This window comes from Barbatula barbatula (assembly GCF_947034865.1).
Source record: "Barbatula barbatula genome assembly, chromosome: 5".
Lineage (NCBI taxonomy): Eukaryota > Metazoa > Chordata > Actinopteri > Cypriniformes > Nemacheilidae > Barbatula > Barbatula barbatula.
In genome coordinates, this window is record NC_136769.1 from 5,712,592 (window position 1) to 5,732,493 (window position 19,902).

Here is a 19,902-nt window from a genome sequence, read left to right on the forward strand (position 1 = left end):
GGATGAGATCTGTTTGGTTACTGACGTTCTTCCAAATATCTTCCTTCGTGAAACAATTGTATTGAAACACATTAAGTTCTTGGAGTTTATAGGTTAAAGAGAAACTTCATATATTTCAGAAAAATCAAGGTGAGAATAAACTCAAGTAATGTGACCGTAAGAAATGTTCTAGGCTAGAGCTACAGTAAAACATGACATCATCTTAAAATCTGTGATTTAAGAAATATTTGCGAAAAACAACCAACTTCTTACAGAAATACTGTATAAAGTTAAATATTTATTACAAAATATTGTGTACTTCACAAAGCAAAATAGCAAAATAGTGATAAAAATGCTTCTTAACTCTAATGAACAGAAACACAAAACAGAGACACATAACTATTGCATATAGTCTACAGAATAACAAAGTTATTCACTCATATGTAACACAAATAATCTTCAGTAATACTTAATGTCATTAAAATAATTTGGGAATGAAGATAAAAGTTTAAGATTTAGTCAAATGTACTTTGGGTAGAACCTGTTGTTAGATGATAATAAATCTCATCAAGAGATCATTTAGTTGATCTCTTAGGAATCACACAGACCTTTGGGAATGGGATACAGACACAGTAAAGTAAGAGGACCTTATACAGATGCAGGGATTTTAAAATCACATTAACATCATGATTTTACTATATTACACCCAAACCTTATAGAAACCCACTGACATATTACATCTGAAGCAACACATCTCTCACTTTCTCTCTCTTTCAATAGCACAAAACACCTGAATTTACTGATTTGACCTTTTACTGCAACACACCAGCGATATAAAAGTATTAACACAAGACTCACAACACCAGAAAAAAACATTTCCACTTGCAAAGTTAATTTGACTAAATGTTGCTTCTGTTTTTCTTAAACTTCTCAGATCAATACAGTGAAAATAATCAAACCTGTTTTCTTTACTATCCAGGTTTTGTTACTGAACCTGATATCAGATCTACACATTATCACATGACACTTAAATATATGAGCTGAAAACAAGTGTTATGACTGTCATGAATATTACACAGTATGAAAAGTTTACAGTAAAAATATAACTAGTGGTAATAATGACACAAAGTCTGTTGCTATAAGAGAACGGAGATTATCGAGCATTTACTGTGATGCACATAAAGCTTTGAGTTGTTTATAGTTAGTTTTAGTAAATGTGCTGTTGTGTTTTTCTCCGCTGGTCTTTGATTTAATCTGAGATCACATCATTACATTTATGTTCATTTAATCACATGTCACATCAATACAACCAGAAGCAACATCTGAAACAACAAACATATATGTAAAAATGTTATTCTTATATATTAAGATGTTGTTTTCATGTGTTACTTATTTGTGTGATCTGATAAATCAGATTTGGTTTCATCTCTCAATCTGAAGCATTTGAACACCAGCACGACTGTCACTAACAGATATGGACAAACTGCCAGCAGAAAACTGAACATCTTGAGACCAGACATCTCCTCCTGAAAACCTGAAAAAGTGTGAACATGTTATCATGCAGAACATCTGAACTATAACAAACTCATCTCACATCACATGACAGACTCGCTCACCTGTGACTGAGATCCAGCTCTTTAGAGACGCTCCTCTCTCTGGGTGTTTACAGTAGTAGAAACCCTCATGTGACTTTGAGACTGTAGAGATGATCATCGTGTCTCCTGTAGTCTGATTCTGCACCTCTGATCCATCTTTATAGAATTCAGCTCTGAGGTTTGACAGGTTTTTATATCGATATAAACAGTGAAGAGTCAGAGAATCTCCTTCAGTCACAGGATGAACAGGACTGTCCAGAATCACATCACCGTCTACACAACAGAGGAACAAATGTAATGTAATAATAGTGATATTTTGTGTTAAGCTTATAAATACAGAATTATAAACTCACCGTGTATTGAGATATTAACAGGATGAAGTTTGTGTCCAGATTCAGACTCACACCAGTACACTCCAGTGTCAGACGTGATGAGAGATCTGATTGTACATGTAGATTCTGTTCCTGTAGATCTGACCGATGATGATGAAGATGATGATGGACAAGTTTCCAGTGTGTTTGTGTATCTTCTCACTGTCCATCCAGTAGAGTTCCTGTGATCCTCACAGCTCAGAGAGAGAGATTCAGATGAGAAGTGTTGAGTTCTGTTGGGTCTGATGTTCAGAGACACTGAAGAAGAAACACCTGAGAAGAAAAACACAGCTTATAGATGAATGAATAAATGAAGGATATAAGAGCTTGTTGTTGTTTAGTTGTGTGTGTTGAAGTCACCAGTGATCCACAGTGGTTGTGTGTTGCTGTGGTGTGTGTGATAGACTGGATCTCCTCTCTCTGCTCGGCACATATAAACTCCTGTGTGCTTCAGAGCAGCAGAACTCACAGTGTAGTTGCCTTTAGATCCTCCACTGCTGTCTGACACCAGATCATAACCTGGAGAGAGAAATGTGCTTCACATTAAGGTTTAAAGATGGAATATTCAATAGAAAATAACTAACTGAGATGGTATTACCTGAGGAAAGATTGTGTTTAGTGAACCAGCTGAATGTCCAGCCTGTAGAGGATCTGTTAACCTCACACATCAGAGTCACTGAATCTCCTTCAGTCAGCCACTGCTGTGGAGAAACTCTTAAAACTGTCTTGGGTTGATCTGAAAGTGAGAAATCTGTCATGAATAACATGTGACACTTCAGCTCTTCACAGTAATGATGATGAACAAACATATAAACTCACATGATGATACAGTCAGTGTAACAGCATCACTCTTCTCAGAGTTTTGTCCATTTACTCTCTTTCCTTCACACGTGTAGTTATCGCTGTGCTGATGGTTAACTGTGATTTTACACTCTTGTGTTTTGCATTGGTTGACTGTATTCCAGTGGTTATATTTCTCTACAGTCCAGCTGTATGTCCACTCAGTGTCTTGTTCAGTCTGTATGTCACATCTCACAGTGACAGTTTCTCCTGAGAACAGCTGTTTGTCAGGCTCAACGCTCAAAACTGCTTTAGGACTCTCTGTACAAACATAACAAAATATAATTTATTTATTTGTATGTTTAGGAGGAAAAGCATTTGTCCAGCAGACAAAAAAGTGAGTTATAAAACTGACACATGAACGAGAGTCTAAATCCAAAGAAAAATGTCCAGCTGATAAATTCCAGTTCGTCTGAAGTCATTCTTTAACATTTCTCGTCTTGTGTTACATGGATGACAGTAAGCTTGAAACAGCGTTAGGGGACATCAAATAATGACAGAAAATGTATTCATGGAGTTAAGACACTACAACCCATAGAAAAGATGAAATATCTACACCTGTCTGAGCTCATGACATCTCAAAATCTCACCTGTAACATTGATCCACAGCACATCACTGTAGTCTGTGTAATAGACTGGATTCCCTCTTCCAGCTCTACACCAGAACTGACCTCCATCTGAAACTGAAGCTTTGTATATTGTGTAGGAGTTTGTATCTGTTGTCGTCTTCTCAGTGTTCTGTGTGTGTTCATACCAGTAAAACTTCCATCCAGTGAAGTGATTCATGAGACACTTCAGAGTCACTGTGTTTCCCGTCAGTACAGATCCTTCAGTATCTGATGTGAGTTCAGCTTTTGGTTTTGATCCTGCAGGAGAATAAAACACATTCAGATGCTGTAGATTCAGTAATGGCTTACAATTACAACATTGTAATGTCAAATTGTTCATTTCTGTTTAGCTGAAGAAAATAAGTCACTGGTATTGTATGCTGGTAAGTAAAGTATTAAATATATTTTTGGGTAAACCACTTTTATATTTTTAGTCATTTTTTAATCTGTAACTCTGGAGCTGTCTGTTGTTCTCTCACACATCACTGTTTTTGATCTCATGTATTGCAGGTATAAAGGGTTTTATATACTATGATCATCTTATTACTGCAAAGAAACTACATTTATTTATAAAAGTACAGGACAGTAGATTTCATCTTTCAACACATGATTTCTATATGAATTTTAAAAGATACAAATAGCTTTGATAATATGAAAGATCCAACTTCTTAACACATTTGTCATTTTCAGTCTCTGGTTTTGTGTTGAATTTATTGTCATGTTTTGTTTTTGACTCAAAAAAGATTTTAATCTCAAGAAACTAATCTAGTAACCTATAAGATTAAACTAATGAATCTATAAGAACACAATAAATGTTGTTTCAGTCACTGGAGCTCTGGGTAAATAAGGTTTAATAACTCTTTTATCATAGACTGTTTATATCCATAAATCTGAATGAATCATGAAAATGAAACCATATATTTCTGGTCCTCCTAAAACACTGATACAACATGATCACTGACATAATGTTTCTTTAACACACACACATGAGATGATGTTAAACTCACCCGTCACAATGAGATCAACAGATGATCTTGATGAAGTCTTTGGTCGTTCATGTCTCTCTGTTTCACACGAGTACTGACTCTGATCAGATTGAGAAACTGAACTGATAGTGAGAGTGTTTGTGTTTACAGTGTAATGTTGAGTCTTATAAACTTCAGTTCTGTCTTTATACCACAGATATCTCCAGTTTAATGATCTGTATTGTTCTTCTATCTCACACTTCAGAGTGACTGTCTCTCCAGTGAACACAGATGTGTCTGGTGTTACTCTCACTGTAGCTCTGGGTAAAGCTGTAAAGATAATGTCATATTTACTCATAGGGCTTTAATACACACAAACATATTATTATCAATGGAACGTTCCAGTTTGGTCTAGAGCAACGGTATTAAATATTTGTGTTTATTATATTGTAATAATGTGGTAAGTGTTTTATAAAAGCTCCAGTACTTTATGTGTCACTCTGTCTGTGAAAAGCCATTAAAAACATTTGAAAGATAACCTTAAAGTCTTTAATGCTTATATAGCATCAATAAAACTGTTAACTTCAATATACACTCGCTGGTCACTCTATTAGGTACACTTGTCCAACTGGTCGTTAATCAGCCAATCACATGGCAGCAACTCAATGCATTTAGGCATGTAGACATGGTCAAGACGATCTGCTGCATTTCAAATCGTGAACTTAAAGGTGATTTAAGTGACTTTGAACGTGTCATGGTTGTTGGTGCAGACGGGCTGGTAGTATTTCAGAAACTGCTGATCTACGGGGATTTTCACGCACAACCATCTCTAGGGTTCACAGAGAATGGTCTGAAAAAGAGAAAATATCCAGTGAGCGTCAGTTCTGTGTGCGCAAATGCCTTGTGGATGCCAGAGGTCAGAGGAGAATGGCCAGACTGGTTGGAGCTGATAGAAAGGCAACAGTAACTGAAATAACCAGTCGTTACAACAGAGGTCTGCAGAAGAGCATCTCTGAACGCACAACACGTCGAACCTTGAGGCCTTGAGCCATGAAGGATTGAGGCAGTTCTGAAGGCAAAAGGGGGTCCAACCCGGTACTAGTAAGGTGTACCTAATAAAGTGTCCAGTGAGTCTATAATATTATAAATGAAATTACTAGAGTACTTTGATTTGAGGTTTTATTTTATTTACTACTATGATCTTCTTCCCAGTGTGACAGTAATGATTTTGATCTGAAATAGAGAACACTGCTGTACATTTCATTTATCTACACAGAATGACGCCTTTCTCTTTTCAATAAAAAAACAATAGCTGTGCAGATATTATAAATCCAACACTGTTCATCACTATACGTTTGTGTTTTTCACATCTGTCTGTTATTTCATGTTTGTTGAATGTATTGTGTATGTTTTGTTTAAATATTATTTTGTATTTTAAATGATCATAATCTCAAGAAACTAACCTGATAAACTAAAGTTATAATGAATCAAATGTTTCATAATGAGCAAAATATGACTGAATACAGATAAACACTCACCTGATACTGTCAGTGTAACTGCATCACTGATGTGTGAGTATCCTCTGATCTCTGCTCCTATACAGGTGTATTTACCTGCGTCAGACTCACTAACAGAACTGATTGTGTATTTCTGTTCATAATTGGTGGTGTAATAATAGTTTGAATCTGTATACCATCTGTACTGCCAGCTAGTGACTGATGTTTTCCCGTTGATGACACATGTGAGAGTGACAGTTTCTCCTCTGAATAAATGATGATCAGGCCGTACAGACACTTGAGCTTTTGGTCTTTCTGTACAATAACAAACAATTCACTCAAAATAAAGTCAAATTATGTCTGTGATATTCTATATGAACACAGATTGACAGATCACAAAACTGAAACAAACAATGTTCAATGTAAATAATGTAATAATACTTGCCCTCTACTGTCACTCTTATTGGATCACTGTATTGTGTGTAATAGTTTCCTCTTCTGGCTCTGCACTTGTATTCTCCTCCATCAGAGACTTTCACAGAACTGATTGTTTTAGTTCCTGAAGCTTCACTGTATTCAGGGTTTGAGGGTGTGAGAAAGAGAATCTCCAATCCAGTGAACTGATCCACTGCACAGGTCAGAATAACTGTGTGTCCAGTGAACACAGAACTCTGTCGCTGTACAGTCAGAGTTGGTTTTATATCTGTTAATATAAAATCATTGGGAATTATGAACATATTCCATCAAGTTTGAGTTGCTCTAACTGTCAGATCATAAATGTATTTGATTTCATAAACAATTAAAAAATGAATTCTGAATATAAAGGGCTGATGTGATCTGCCAATAACTTGCTCATATATTACAGTTACTCCACACAGATAGATGTCACTATAAAGTCAAAAAAGACCTTTTAAGTTTTTAACTCATCATGTAAGCACTGTGTGATGTGACTTTCTGAGTAAACACTTTAGATAAACTTCTCTAACAGCAAGAACTGAACTGAATTCTTTCACGTCACTTGAATCAGTAATAAAACACACAAATGATAAACTTTCATCTGCTGTCCTGAGGATCATTCAGACTGGCCCCGGATCATCTGAGAGTTTTTATTGTCAAAGCCCAGTGTAATGATAAACACACTCAGCTGAAGATATCTTTGTATCTGCACCATTGATGTCTGAGGATTGTGATCCGCCGGCCTTTCCTGATTCTAACACATGATTTTAAACGTTTACATCATTGAGATGTGAGCAAGTGTTTTAAAAAGATCTTGTTGGTCTCATTGGTAAATCATAAGTAAACTTAAGGCTGGAATACACTACACGACTTTTAACATCTCAACAGATTAAACAAAACTAGACATCACACACTTGCAGACATTTTGAAAGTTATACTTTTATAATCGTTCTTCCCCATTCATCTGAAAGCATTAATGTTGGCTATGAGAATGGATTTATGAATGATTTCCCTAATGGTGGTCAATCTTGTGCTTCACAAAAGATCATTTTTATATATCAGCTCTCAGATCATGAATATTGTATGTGATGTGATCAATAAAACAAAGTGACTCACCTTCAGTTTCTTCAGAGTCGATCGCTGAAATCAGCACTGTAAAGAAAAAAGAGAAAAAAACTTGTTTCAGTTTAAACCTAAACATGGAGCTGATACATAATAAAACAAAGTTATTTTATTTGACACACAGAGCTGAAGATTCTTCCTAAAATCACCATGTTGAGAGACACATGAGCAGCTAAATAATAGATTGTTGCTTCAATGACAAAAATAATCCACAATTTCTTCTGTTGTGTGACGCTGCAGCCGCACAGATAGATGTCAGTATAAAGTCAAACATCATCAGCCAGGAAAACAAACACATAGAGAACAATAAAATACTTTCAACAATATAAAACATTTGTCTTTGCTCATGACGACTCATTTTCTTTTGCAGATTGTTGTGCCGATCATCTAAATCTGAATGACTGTAGATTCATTCATCTGAATTTGAGTCATTTAACGGTTTATGAAAAGATCACAGATTCTTGTGATACAAATACAAAAGTAACAGACTTGGTCCACAAGATGGCGCCAGAAAACTTTGGGGACCCCAGTGGGCATCTTTACTTCCGGTTGTAACGGCGATCTTTTACACATAAAACAGTGTTTGTGCGTCGAGTAAATTCACACAGAGATGAGCAATATATTCACTAACCAGAGACTACGACTAAACTACTGTTATTTCTTTACCTTATGACATGAAACCACACTGATTTAAAACTACATAATTACAAATATTAAAATGGACTTTTCTATAAGAAGTATGAGCATTGAATATGAGTTTATTGTGGTTTTACTGAAAGAAGACGGTGATATGGCAACACTTGTTTTTACAGACTGGTATGAAACACCATTACACTTATAAACATGACTATTGTATTGATTCAATACCGTCATCGCGTCAAACTTTTACGTTGCTTAATCCTAATGTTGTTGGAATAACATTATATATTTACTCTTTTAGTCTGCTCTTGACAGGACTGTATTTACTGTGAGTCTGTGTATAGACGTGAACAGGAAGAATGGATGCCCACACTCGCTTAATCCAACATGGCAACCATATGCAAGTAGACAATTTGAGAAATCAGATGCATGAAATATGAAGACAAATAGATTTGTAGAAAAATAGACAAATGCAGGATGATAATGAGGATTTGGTCAACAAAGGTCTAGCAGCATGTTATATGTTTATCTGCTTGTTTGTTTTATCCTTCATTTTTCTCTCCTGCACATCACTTGCTGTTGCACGTATGAACCAGTTCTACTTGTAGTTTTGTCTTCTGTATTTGTCTCTGAGGTCTGGATGTATTTATCATCATTTATGTCTTTTTACCAATGATCAGCCCTAATGTTTGTGAAACTCTTTACATCTATTTGTAGTTGATATATCCAACAATGACCCCTCTGCAGTGGTGGACGAAGTACACAAACCATGTACTTAAGTAAAAGTAGAGATACCCAAGGTAAAATATTAATCAAGTAAAAGTAGAAGTGCTGCCTTTAAACTTTCTCTTGAGTAAAAGTACTAAAGTATTTGCCATTAAATGTACTCAGGTATCCAAGTACTATGATTTGTTTTTATGGCTATAATGTCCTATTATCATTTTTGTCACAAGACTCTTGCTTGCTTGTGAAGACTCTAATGTCACTCTTGGCACACCAATCTATTAATAAAATGACATTCATTAGTCAGACAGACACTGATTTTCATAAACCCAAAACCTTGAAGACAAAATTAAATAACAGGACTTGAGAGCAGTTTCGGTTTAACATTTATTTGTAACACTAATCCAAGTTATTATTTCAACTTAAACTTGCAATGGGACAAAAGGATCGTAAAAACAAGTATGTACTAATCTAAGTGGATTCACTGAACCGTATTACAGTTCATTCTCACTAAGTTAGACATTTCTCCAACTTGAATTCTTGAAATCAGACTGTTGGTTATGTGGCGATGGCATAAGGGGGATCAATCAAAGCACGAGCCGACTACGCCACCCCGATAGGTCCGGGGACCCGAAATTGAGAGAATACCAAAAGCTCACAGGTTCATTATTGGCTGAGACAGGTAGCAGACGAAAAGGGAAGATGGCAAACAATTTATTTCACACGCAATCTAAAATACAAGATCAAGTTTAATTTAAAGCATTAAAAGACACAAGCCGTCATAACCATACCAAGCACGCACACATCACATAAATCATCCAACCCAGAATTGGGGAAGGTCGTCCGATTGATCCAACAACCGTTGTGCTCACTCACGTCACCACACGCCAAATGTTTTCCCTGTTGTGAGCACTGCAAACCAATCAACCACAGCACAGAGGATCTCGGCCACGACCAATTCCCCAACTCTGGAACGAAAAGAAAATTAATAAACTCAACACAAATCAAACAAATTACTTTAAACAGAACGAATTAAACCAAAATCACGAAGCAAAATGAATTGAAACAAAATCACTTTAAACAAAACGAATTAAACCAAAATCACGAAGCAAAACGAATTGAAACAAAATCACTTTAAACAAAACGAATTAAACAAAAAATCAATTTAAACAAAACAAATGAAACCAAAATCACTAAACAAAACGAATTAACCCCAAATAACATTGATACGAATTACTCGCGTATCATCCTCTAGTCCGGTAATCACCCCTCTCAGTCCTCCAAGAGAGAGAGAGTTCGATGTCGTGCCTATAGACACGCAAAACGCGTCACCGAAGCACGTCGACAGACACAAATGGCTATTATGCACTAGATGTATGCCAGCTAAATGGGAATAGTCCTCTGCACCAACCCGGGACAAAGACACTGTCCCAGGCACGCCAACAAAAGAAAGAGCGAAAGGGAAATCACGTGAGTCTCTACGAACTGTCCATTTCGGTCCGGAACAATCAACTTCATGTATCTGCTACACCGTAAGATGGCAAAGAACGGTAAGTTGGGTGAATCAGTGCGAACAGTAGTGACACTTGTCTATTTCGGAAACACTCCAGTTCTGGCAGTCATTATACATGCAGGTACGATAGCGCTACTCCATAAGGGAGAATCACAGCCCCAAATAGCGCCGGCATCAGCCTGCGAACTGGCATCGGCTCAGCCTGCTGCAACACCTCCAACACCCCAAGTCACTGCAGAAATATAACAACAAATGAATTTAGAGGGAAAATACATTCCCACAACCTCATACGTGAAAATTGAGTAACACACCTGCAGCCAATGACCCGTAATGCACCACACACTTGACGCGGATTTATGGCTCACGAAAATACACAGCCATTCACAAATGCCCGCAGTACTCCTCAACCACACTGAAATTTAAATGCATCTCCATTTACCCTGTTCGACAATAACGATTTAACTGCCACTGGTAGATCTTACCTCTTGGACGCGTAGCCCAACCCACCGGAAATAACGGTACTTCCCGAAGCCCTATAGGACACACCTGTGTGGCATGCCAGTCCTATCTACCTTTATACCCCTGGACCGTACCATTTCCTCAAACATGGGTAGATCGTGCGATCGCATCACCACAATCATGAAGTATTTAGCCCATCTTCATTCCTGATAAATGAGGCGGGTGTATTCCTCCTCTCCCATTCTTTCCACTCAGAGAAAACACTTAAAATGAAAGACTCGTTCTTCACGTGTTGTGGCAAGCTAGATTCTGTAGTTTCTTCCATGATGACATTGGCAGTCAAAATGTTATTCTGTTGCAGACAGTTGCACTGAATCTGATGTGATGTTGAATCGTACGTAGATAACGTTACCAAGGCGACAACAGGGGCAAAACAAACGCGATGTTCTGTGATTGGCTCGTTTTACCAGTTAAGTTTTTACTGACTCATAAATAAAAAGGAACGACTGATTTTTGTAGTGGAGTTAAAGTAAAAGTCTCCCTATATTGAAATACTTGAGTACAGTACAGATACACAAAAAAACTACTTAAGTACAGCAAAGAATTACATTTACTTTGTTACTGTCCACCACTGCCCCTATCTGCACTCTTTCATTACGATGTGTGCAACTACAAATCTATACTATAAATCTGACAAATGTTTGATGGACAACATGAATGAAGAAAAATACAAACATCATCAAACTGAAGTAACACACCAGTCTCCCTCATTCAGCTAAAACACAGCAGATGCTTTTATGTTTCACACACACCACCAAACCATCAGAACTAAGTGTCTGACCTTTACCCAAAACCAGACCTAGTTTTGACCCTCAAACAGCCCTTTAAAGGGTCTCAGAAAGTGAGGACCGGACAAAATGTCCTCAAGTTACTTTCCTAGTCCTCATGAAGATAAATGTACAAACACACACAACATCTGAACTCTTACTGATGTCATTCACTCATATATTATGAGATAAAGATTTAACTCAACATGAAAAAATGCTGAAAAATACAGGAAAACTAAATGACTTGATGTTGTACATGACTGTGACAGTAAGTGATGATCAGTGAAACACACAGAGAGAAGAAGATAATACTCACAGAGCACTAGAAGAAGAGAACTGAGCTCCATACTGATCTACTGATGACACACTTCAACAAACACACTGTTAAACACTCAAACACTTCCTCTATAACACCATGAACCACATCAATGCCATAGAGAGAAAAAAGATCAACGTCAAACTGACATCCATGTATTTCTACACCAATGTGTGTTTGCAGTGTCAAATGGAGTAAATCATTAATGTGTCATTAACTGCACATAATAATGTTGATAGTAATAATATTAGTAAAGATTTGTGAACAACTGCTCTCTTGAACACACACAGCTTAATACAACAGAACAGAAATAGAACAAACCAAAACCTCATTCAGTCATGTGAAATACACTGATGGTGCTGAGGGTCAATGATGGGCTACACATGTACCTGTGAAGATGAGCTATATCTGAACATCAGAATAACATCTGGAGTCTTCTACTGACAGACTCAGTGAGCAACAGCTGAGAACATCACAGCAACCAGCTCAACACTTCCAGGAAGTTTCATTCATCTCACATTTTATGAAAGTGAGTTCTGATGCTTTGATGGTTTGTGTGGAGATGATGTGCTTCTGCAGATTTAGTGAAATACTTCACAAAAATCACATTTCAGAAGTCACTGTTATTATTCAGATGTTTATTTGACAAACACAAATCTATTTATAATACACTTAATATATAACTAAGAGGCAAAGATACAGAAAGAGGAAGTATAAAAAAACAGATGAACATGTCTATAAACAGATGAACATGTCTATAAATATCAAACTGCTGCATCTTCAGTGTGAAATGACGCTCACAACTAGCGGTTAACACGTCTCATCTGAACATCATACGTGTTTTATGCTAAACTTTTGTGGTCTGACAAGAAACCTCAAGATACAACAAACAACATTATAAACACAACACTTTAGTATCTGCTGTGACCATTTGCCTCATGCAGTGCAACACATCTCCTTCACATAGAGTTGATCAGGTTGTTGACTGTGGCCGGTGAAATGTTGGTCCGCTCCTCTTCAATGGCTGTGTGAAGTGCCTGAATATTGGCAGGAACTGGAACACATGGTCGTATCCGCCGATCCAGAGCATCCCAAACATGCTCAATGGGTGACATGTCTGGTGAGTATGCTGGCCATGCAAGAACGTCTCGGTTACGTATGTAACCTCCGTTCCCTGATGGAGGGAACGAGACGTTGTGTCGACAGAATGGGGTTTGACTTGAGAACCTACCTTCTCTGACTGACTTGAACAGGCCAATGAAAATTGGCGAATGAAATTTGCATGCCGGACTCCGCCCCCGGATATCCGGGTATAAAAGGGAGCCGGCGTGCCGCATTCATTCACCTTTTGTGCTGAGGAGCCTGAGGATCTTGCCCCGACTGCTGCAGCGGGCGGCCAGTGTTGTGGCATGAAGGACACAACGTCTCGTTCCCTCCATCAGGGAACGGAGGTTACATACGTAACCGAGACGTTCCCTTTCTGTCGGTCTCTCGACGTTGTGTCGACAGAATGGGGTTCCTCGGAAAACGCCACAGCGCTGTGCCGCGTCACAATTCCTCGCGAAGCGACGCTGACTGGCCTGGGCATGTCAGACGTGAGCGCTAAGCATGAATTGCAACCTTCCAGCGGAAGGGAAGGAGTCCAGAGCTTTCAAAAAAGATGGGAGCCCCTTCCACCGGCCGTCACGGACGGCGGCCTAGTTCTCTTAACAGCGAGAAGCCGCCCGGCACCGTAAGGCCACTGGGAAGCGTCATTCCCCCCTGAGGGAACGCGCTACGGAGACCACTTCCTACCGCAGGGAGGAGCTTAGTGGAGATTCACACACGGTCTCACCGGATAGGGGAGAGCACGTGGGAGACATGCAGACACGAGATGGTGTCGCGAGCAGGTGAAGTACCCCTGGGAGAGGTCATGGGCCATCGATTGAGAGCCATTCATGAGAAGACAACAGACGGAACCGCCCTGTGGGGGGGTTACTACGTGTGGAGCACTAGGCCTTGTCTGAGCCACTGCTAGAGCTCAGAACAGGCCAAGGGAGGCAGGGCTGCTCCGCCGAGCCCGCCGCCGAGGAGTGCTTAGTGATGGATGGAATGCCTACTCTTCGCCCACGTGGGGGGAAGAGGGGAGGCTGGATAGCACCACGTCTCACCTATGGAGGAGTGCTATCGCAGGCGTACGCCCACCGGCTGCCGGACTTACCTGGCGGTGCTTCGTAAGACTCTGGCTGATACCGGTTCCACGCGGAGGCTGTAGAACCTCGCGAAGGTGCCGGGCGTAGCCCAACCCGCAGCTCTACATACGTCTGCCAGAGGGGCGCTCTGAGCCAGTGCCCACGAGGAGGCCACACCCCTGGTGGAGTGTGCCCTCACTGCAAGCGGGCACGGGAGATCCTGTGATCGGTAAGCCATTGATGGCGTCCACGATCCAGTGCGCCAACCTCTGTTTGGAGACAGCCCTCCCTTGTGCTGACCTCCCAAAACAGACAAAAAAGCTGCTCAGAGCTCCAGAGGCTCTGCGTGCGGTCCAGGCAGAGGCGCAGCGCGCGCACTGGACACAACACAGAAGGGGTTGGGTCTTCCTCCCCAGAAGGGAGCGCCTGCAGGTTCACCACCTGGTCCCGAAAGGGAGTGGTGGGAACTTTGGGCACGTAGCCCGGCCGGGGTCTCAGGATAACGTGAGATTGACCAGGCCCGAACTCTAGGCAATCCGTGGCCACGAAAAATGCATGTAGGTCCCCTACCCTCTTGGCGAGCGCCACTAGGAGAGCCGTCTTCATCGAAAGATGAGAAAGAGCGGCATCTCCGAGGGGCTCGACGGGGGGCCTCTGGAGGCCCGCCAGGACCACATTGAGGTCCCAAGAGGGAACGGAGCGCGGAGGGGCCGGATTCAGCCTTCTCGCGCCCCTCAGGAACCTAATGACCAGGTCGTGCTGTCCCAGAGACTTCCCACTAACTGGTCTGTGATGAGCGGCAATTGCGGCTACATACACTTTCAGCGTGGAAGGGGAGAGATTGTTCTCGAGTCTCGACTGCAGGAAGGACAGCACGCTCCCGATCGAGCATATCCGTGGGTCTTCTCCACGAGAAGAACACCAGGACGAGAAGAGGCGCCACTTAAAAGCGTATAACCGCCTCGTGGCTGGGGCCCTAGCCTGAACAATGGTCTCTACCACCGCTGGGGGTAGACCACTCAGGATCTCCTCGTCCCGTCCAGGGGCCAGACATGGAGGTTCCAGAGGTCTGGTCTCGGATGCCACAACGTGCCCTTCCCCTGAGAAAGGAAGTCCTTCGTCAGGGGAATCGGCCAGGGGGGAGTTGTCGTCAGGAGCATTAGCTCCGAGAACCAAGTCCGGTCGGGCCAGTAAGGCGCAACTAGTAGCACTTGATGCTCCTCTTCCCTGACTTTGCACAAGACGTGTGCAATGAGGCTCACTGGGGGGAAGACGTACTTCCGCTTGTCCCGCGGCCAGCTGTGCGCCAGGGCATCCGTGCCGAGGGGGCCCTCGGTCAGGGAGTACCAAAGCGGGCAATGGGTGGTGTCCAGGGAGGCGAACAGGTCCACCTGTGCCTGCCCGAACTGCACCCAAATGAGCTGGACTGCGCGGGGGTGGAGCCGCCACTCTCCGCGGGGCGTCGACTGACGAGAGAGCGCATCGGCTGTCTGGTTCAGGTCGCCCGGGATGTGCGTGGCTAACAGAGACTTGGTCACCTGCTGGCTCCACAGGAGGAGGCGTCGGGCGAGTTGCGATAGCTGCCGTGAACGAATACCACCCTGTCGGTTGATATATGCCACGGCAGTCATGCTGTCCGACCGGACCAGCACGTGCTTGTCCTGCACGAGGGGAAGGAACCTCCTCAGTGCAAGCAGCACCGCCAACAACTCTAGGCGATTGATATGCCAGCGCAGGCGGGGGCCCGTCCAGAGACCCGACACTGCGTGCCCGTTGCACACAGCACCCCAACCCTGCAGGGAGGCGTCTGTCGTCACCACGACGCGCCCCGAAACCTGCCCAAGAGGGACCCCTGTCCGCAGAAAGGTCATTGAAGACCATGGGGTTAGGGTGCGCCGGCAGAAGGGCGTGATCGCGACGCGCCTGTTGCCGGTGTGCCACGCACTCCAAGGAACTCTGCTCTGTAGCCAGTGCTGTAGCGGTCTCATGTGCATCAACCCGAGGGGGACCACCCCCGCCGAGGACGCCATGTGTCCCAGGAGCCTCTGAAAAAGCTTCAGCGGGACCGCTGGCTGCTGCCTGAAGTTCCTCAGGCAGGTCAGCACTGACTGGGCACGCTCGGAAGAAAGACGTGCAGTCATGGAGACAGAGTCGAGTTCCATACCGAGGAAGAGGATGCTCTGCACAGGGGAGAGCTTGCTCTTCTCTCGGTTGACCTGTAACCCCAAATGGTCTAGGTGCCGGAGCACCAGGTCCCTGTGAGACAGGGACAGACCAAATGGGAGGACGCGGTACTGATATGCCTGTCCCTCGAAAGCGAACCGCAGGAACGGCCGGTGACGAGGGAGGACGGACACATGGAAGTACGCGTCCTTCAGGTCGATCGCCATGAACCAATCCTGACGCCTGACGGACGTCAGAATGCGCTTCTGCGTTAGCATCCTGAACGGCAGCTTGTGTAGGTGCTTGTTCAGGGTACGCAGGTCCAAGATGGGGCGCAGCCCGCCACTTTTCTTGGGGACAATGAAATACGGGCTGTAAAACCCGGAGTACATCTCGGCCAGAGGGACGAGCTCGACCGCCCCCTTCGCCAGAAGGGTAGCGACCTCGGCCCGAAGCACGGTAGCATCTACTCCCACTGATGTGAAGAGGACGCCCCGAAACTTGCGCTTGGCGAACTGAATCGCATAGCCGAGACGGATCGTTCGCTCTAGCCACCGTGCCGGTCTGGGAAGAGCCAACCAGGCTCCCAGGTACCGAGACAGGGGGACCAGAGGTTCGATCTGATTCATTGCCCCCGTGGGGGGTGGTTCGATGGCTGGCAGTACGGCTCCCTCGACGCGGGGGGGGACCCCGGGGAGGAGAGCGGCTCTGCCGAGGTGCCTGTCGGGCGATATCGCGGCATACCGCACCGTCTGACTGAGGGTGCTGGTGGCCACTGAGAGTATACCCAACCGTGTGTCTCGCCGAAACACAACGTGGGGTTGCCGAACACCGTCCTGCGGAGGGTGAGAGCGGCTGTGAAGAAGACCCAGGGAGAGAGAAAGCTCTTTCTGTGAGAATGTGGGCGCCAGGCCCTGAAAAGGACCCGGCTGGTGTTGCTGGGACGGGGCAGGCACCGTCCCAGTCCGACCCTCTAGCGATGTAGTTGCCAGGGTCGGGCCCGGTGAACTCGATCTCCCTGGGTTCACCCCGTCAGGAACGCTTCTGCTTCCGCGGAGGTTGGTGACGGGATGGTGCTCTCCTCTTCGACGTCCTTCTCCGGGAGGCCGCCTGTGCAGGGGGCGCTGGGGCCGGAGTCTGAGTCGGAGAGGGGCGGGGCTGCTGGGAAGCAGACGCCGCGCGGGACCTCGACGGACGATAGGCGGCCGGGTCGCGGCGGGGCAGAATCGCCTCCGTCTGCTTCTGTACAGTCGAGAACTGCTGCCCTCGACCGTATCACCAAACAGCCCACCCTGCGCGATGGGAGCGCCGAGAAAGCGAACCTTCTCAGCGTCCCGCATCTGTGCAAGGTTCAGCCAAAGGTGTCTCTCCTGGACCACCAGTGTGGACATCGTACGACCCCAGGGCTCGCGCCGCCACCTTTGTCGCCCGAAGAGCGAGGTCAGTGGCAGTGCGGCAGTAGCCCAGGGTCGGACTTTCCCTCGTGCAACTCCTCCAACGCCCTGGCCTCCTGCAGGATGGCCATGGCGCGAAGAGCCAAGGCAGCTTGACCCGCAGCGTTGTAAGCCCTCGACACCAGCGATGCCGAAAACTTACAAGCCTTGGAAGGGAGCCTTGGTCGATCTCTCCAGGTGGCAGCTGTCTGCTGGCACAGGTGCACCGCGACTGCACGTTCCACCTGCGGGATGTCGACGTAGCCCTCAGCTGCCCCGTCATTGAGGGAAGTCAGGGCGACCGAGCTAGTCTGACGTGCACGCGCCGAGAAGGGGCGTTCCAGGTCCGACTGAGCTTCTCATGCACTTCCGGGAAGAATGGTACCGGTGCCGACCGTGGCTTAGAGTCACGGCCGGTCCCCAGATACCACGTGCGTTGGGCGGACTTACCTGGCAGTGCGGTGCACTGCAGCCCAATACTCGCGGCGGCCCGGGAAAGCATGGTTGACATCTCAACGTCCGCTTCATCCTGAGCTCGACCCCCCGGAGGGGGAAGCTCTAAGGAATCGTCAGGGTCCGATGCCAAGAGGACGCCCTCCGATGCTGCGAGCGACATCTCATCGTCGTCACGCCCCGTGTCCGAGTACGTGACGGAGGAACAAGGCGGCGTACCGCCTTTTCCGAGACGGTCAGACGAGCGAGGCGGGGCGTGAACGGTCCGCGAGCCGATGGCTGACGGATTGAGGCTCACGGTAATTCCCCGATCACCCTCGGTGCTCGCCGAAGCGGACGGCAGGGCTGATGCCACTGCTGCCGCAGAACGGGAAGCACTCGAGGTGGCGGCTGATTCTCGGAAGAACGCAGCTACCCGTGAACGCAACGTCTGAATTACCATCCGTGCGCAGTGACGCAACGTCTGAATTACCATCCGTGCGCAGTGACGCAACGTCTGGATAGCCATCCGCGCGCAGTGACGCAACGTCTGACTAGCCATCCGCGCGCAGTGCGGGCAAGATGTATCCACAAACGCTGCCTCAGCGTGCTGGAGTCCCAGACACACGAGGCAGACATCGTGTCCGTCCCCTTCCTCGATGAGTGCGCCGCACCCACGAGCACAGCGGGACATGCCGCGCTGAAGAATATTAAGCCCTGAAAAGGGCTCGCTCTTTAGAGAGATGCCTTGGAAGTTGCCGAGACGCCCAGGGGAAGTCACAGGAAAAGGGACAGTCCGCTGCACCACGTCGTAAGACCAGCAACACGTAGATAGTATCTGCAGAGTCGTCAGCATCAGGATGCGAAGGCTCCGAAGAACAAAAGGTGAATGAATGCGGCACGCCGGCTCCCTTTTATACCCGGATATCCGGGGGCGGAGTCCGGCATGCAAATTTCATTCGCCAATTTTCATTGGCCTGTTCAAGTCAGTCAGAGAAGGTAGGTTCTCAAGTCAAACCCCATTCTGTCGACACAACGTCGAGAGACCGACAGAAAGGGAACTGGGATGTTTTCAGCTTCCTGGAATCGTGTACAGATCTTTGCACCGTGGGTCTGTGTATTATCATGCTGCAACACGAGGTGATGGCCGTGGACGAATGTCACAACAATGGGCCTCAGGATCTCGTCACAGTATATCTGTGCATTCAAGTCAAGTCAAGTCAGCTTTATTTATATAGCGCTTTTTACATTTTCATTGTTGCAAAGCAGCTGTACAAGAAAACATTGACTAGAATCAAAACATAAAGGTTATGCAAGTCAAAACACAGGTCAGATATCAGACAGACTATAAATTCCTATATGCAGTGTTGTAGTAGCCCCCCCGGCCAGGCAAACAGTATGCAAACGGTGGCAAAGAACCCAAAACTCCATCGGAGTTCAGCGGGTTTCACTTCTGGTTGCATGATTATAATTTTTTCTCTAATATCTTGGATTTTATTTGTGAAATAGTTCATAAATTCATCACTGCTGTGCTGGTAAACAGAATCAGAAGTCGCTGATGATTTATTTTTGGTTCATTTAGCCACAATAAAAACCTTTAGGGTTGTGCTGGTTTTCTTCTATTAGTGATGAAGAGTAGGCGGATCTAGACGTTTTTAGGGCTTTCCTGTATTTTCGAATACTATCCTTCCATGCTGTATGAAATACCTCGAATTTAGTTTTCTTAAAGTTGCGCTCCATTTTTATGCCGCTTTCTTTAGAGCCTCATTGTGTTTATTATTCTATGGTGTCGGC

General features: G+C 44.5%; 1 protein-coding gene across 1 annotated transcript; it reads right to left on the minus strand.

Annotated features, from left to right (window-relative positions):
* Positions 1-266: 266 nt before the first annotated feature.
* On the minus strand, positions 267-13,024 carry LOC306894876 (Fc receptor-like protein 5; the record flags this gene model as incomplete). The annotated part of the gene is made up of 13 exons (XM_079457713.1): positions 267-1,513; positions 1,596-1,847; positions 1,928-2,218; positions 2,306-2,464; positions 2,544-2,681; positions 2,765-3,046; positions 3,376-3,651; positions 4,401-4,688; positions 5,897-6,169; positions 6,300-6,557; positions 7,427-7,462; positions 12,428-12,501; positions 12,873-13,024. 13 exons carry the CDS (start codon positions 13,022-13,024, stop codon positions 1,365-1,367), a joined length of 2,628 nt encoding a protein of 875 aa, XP_079313839.1. The 3' UTR covers positions 267-1,364.
* Positions 13,025-19,902: the final 6,878 nt, after the last annotated feature.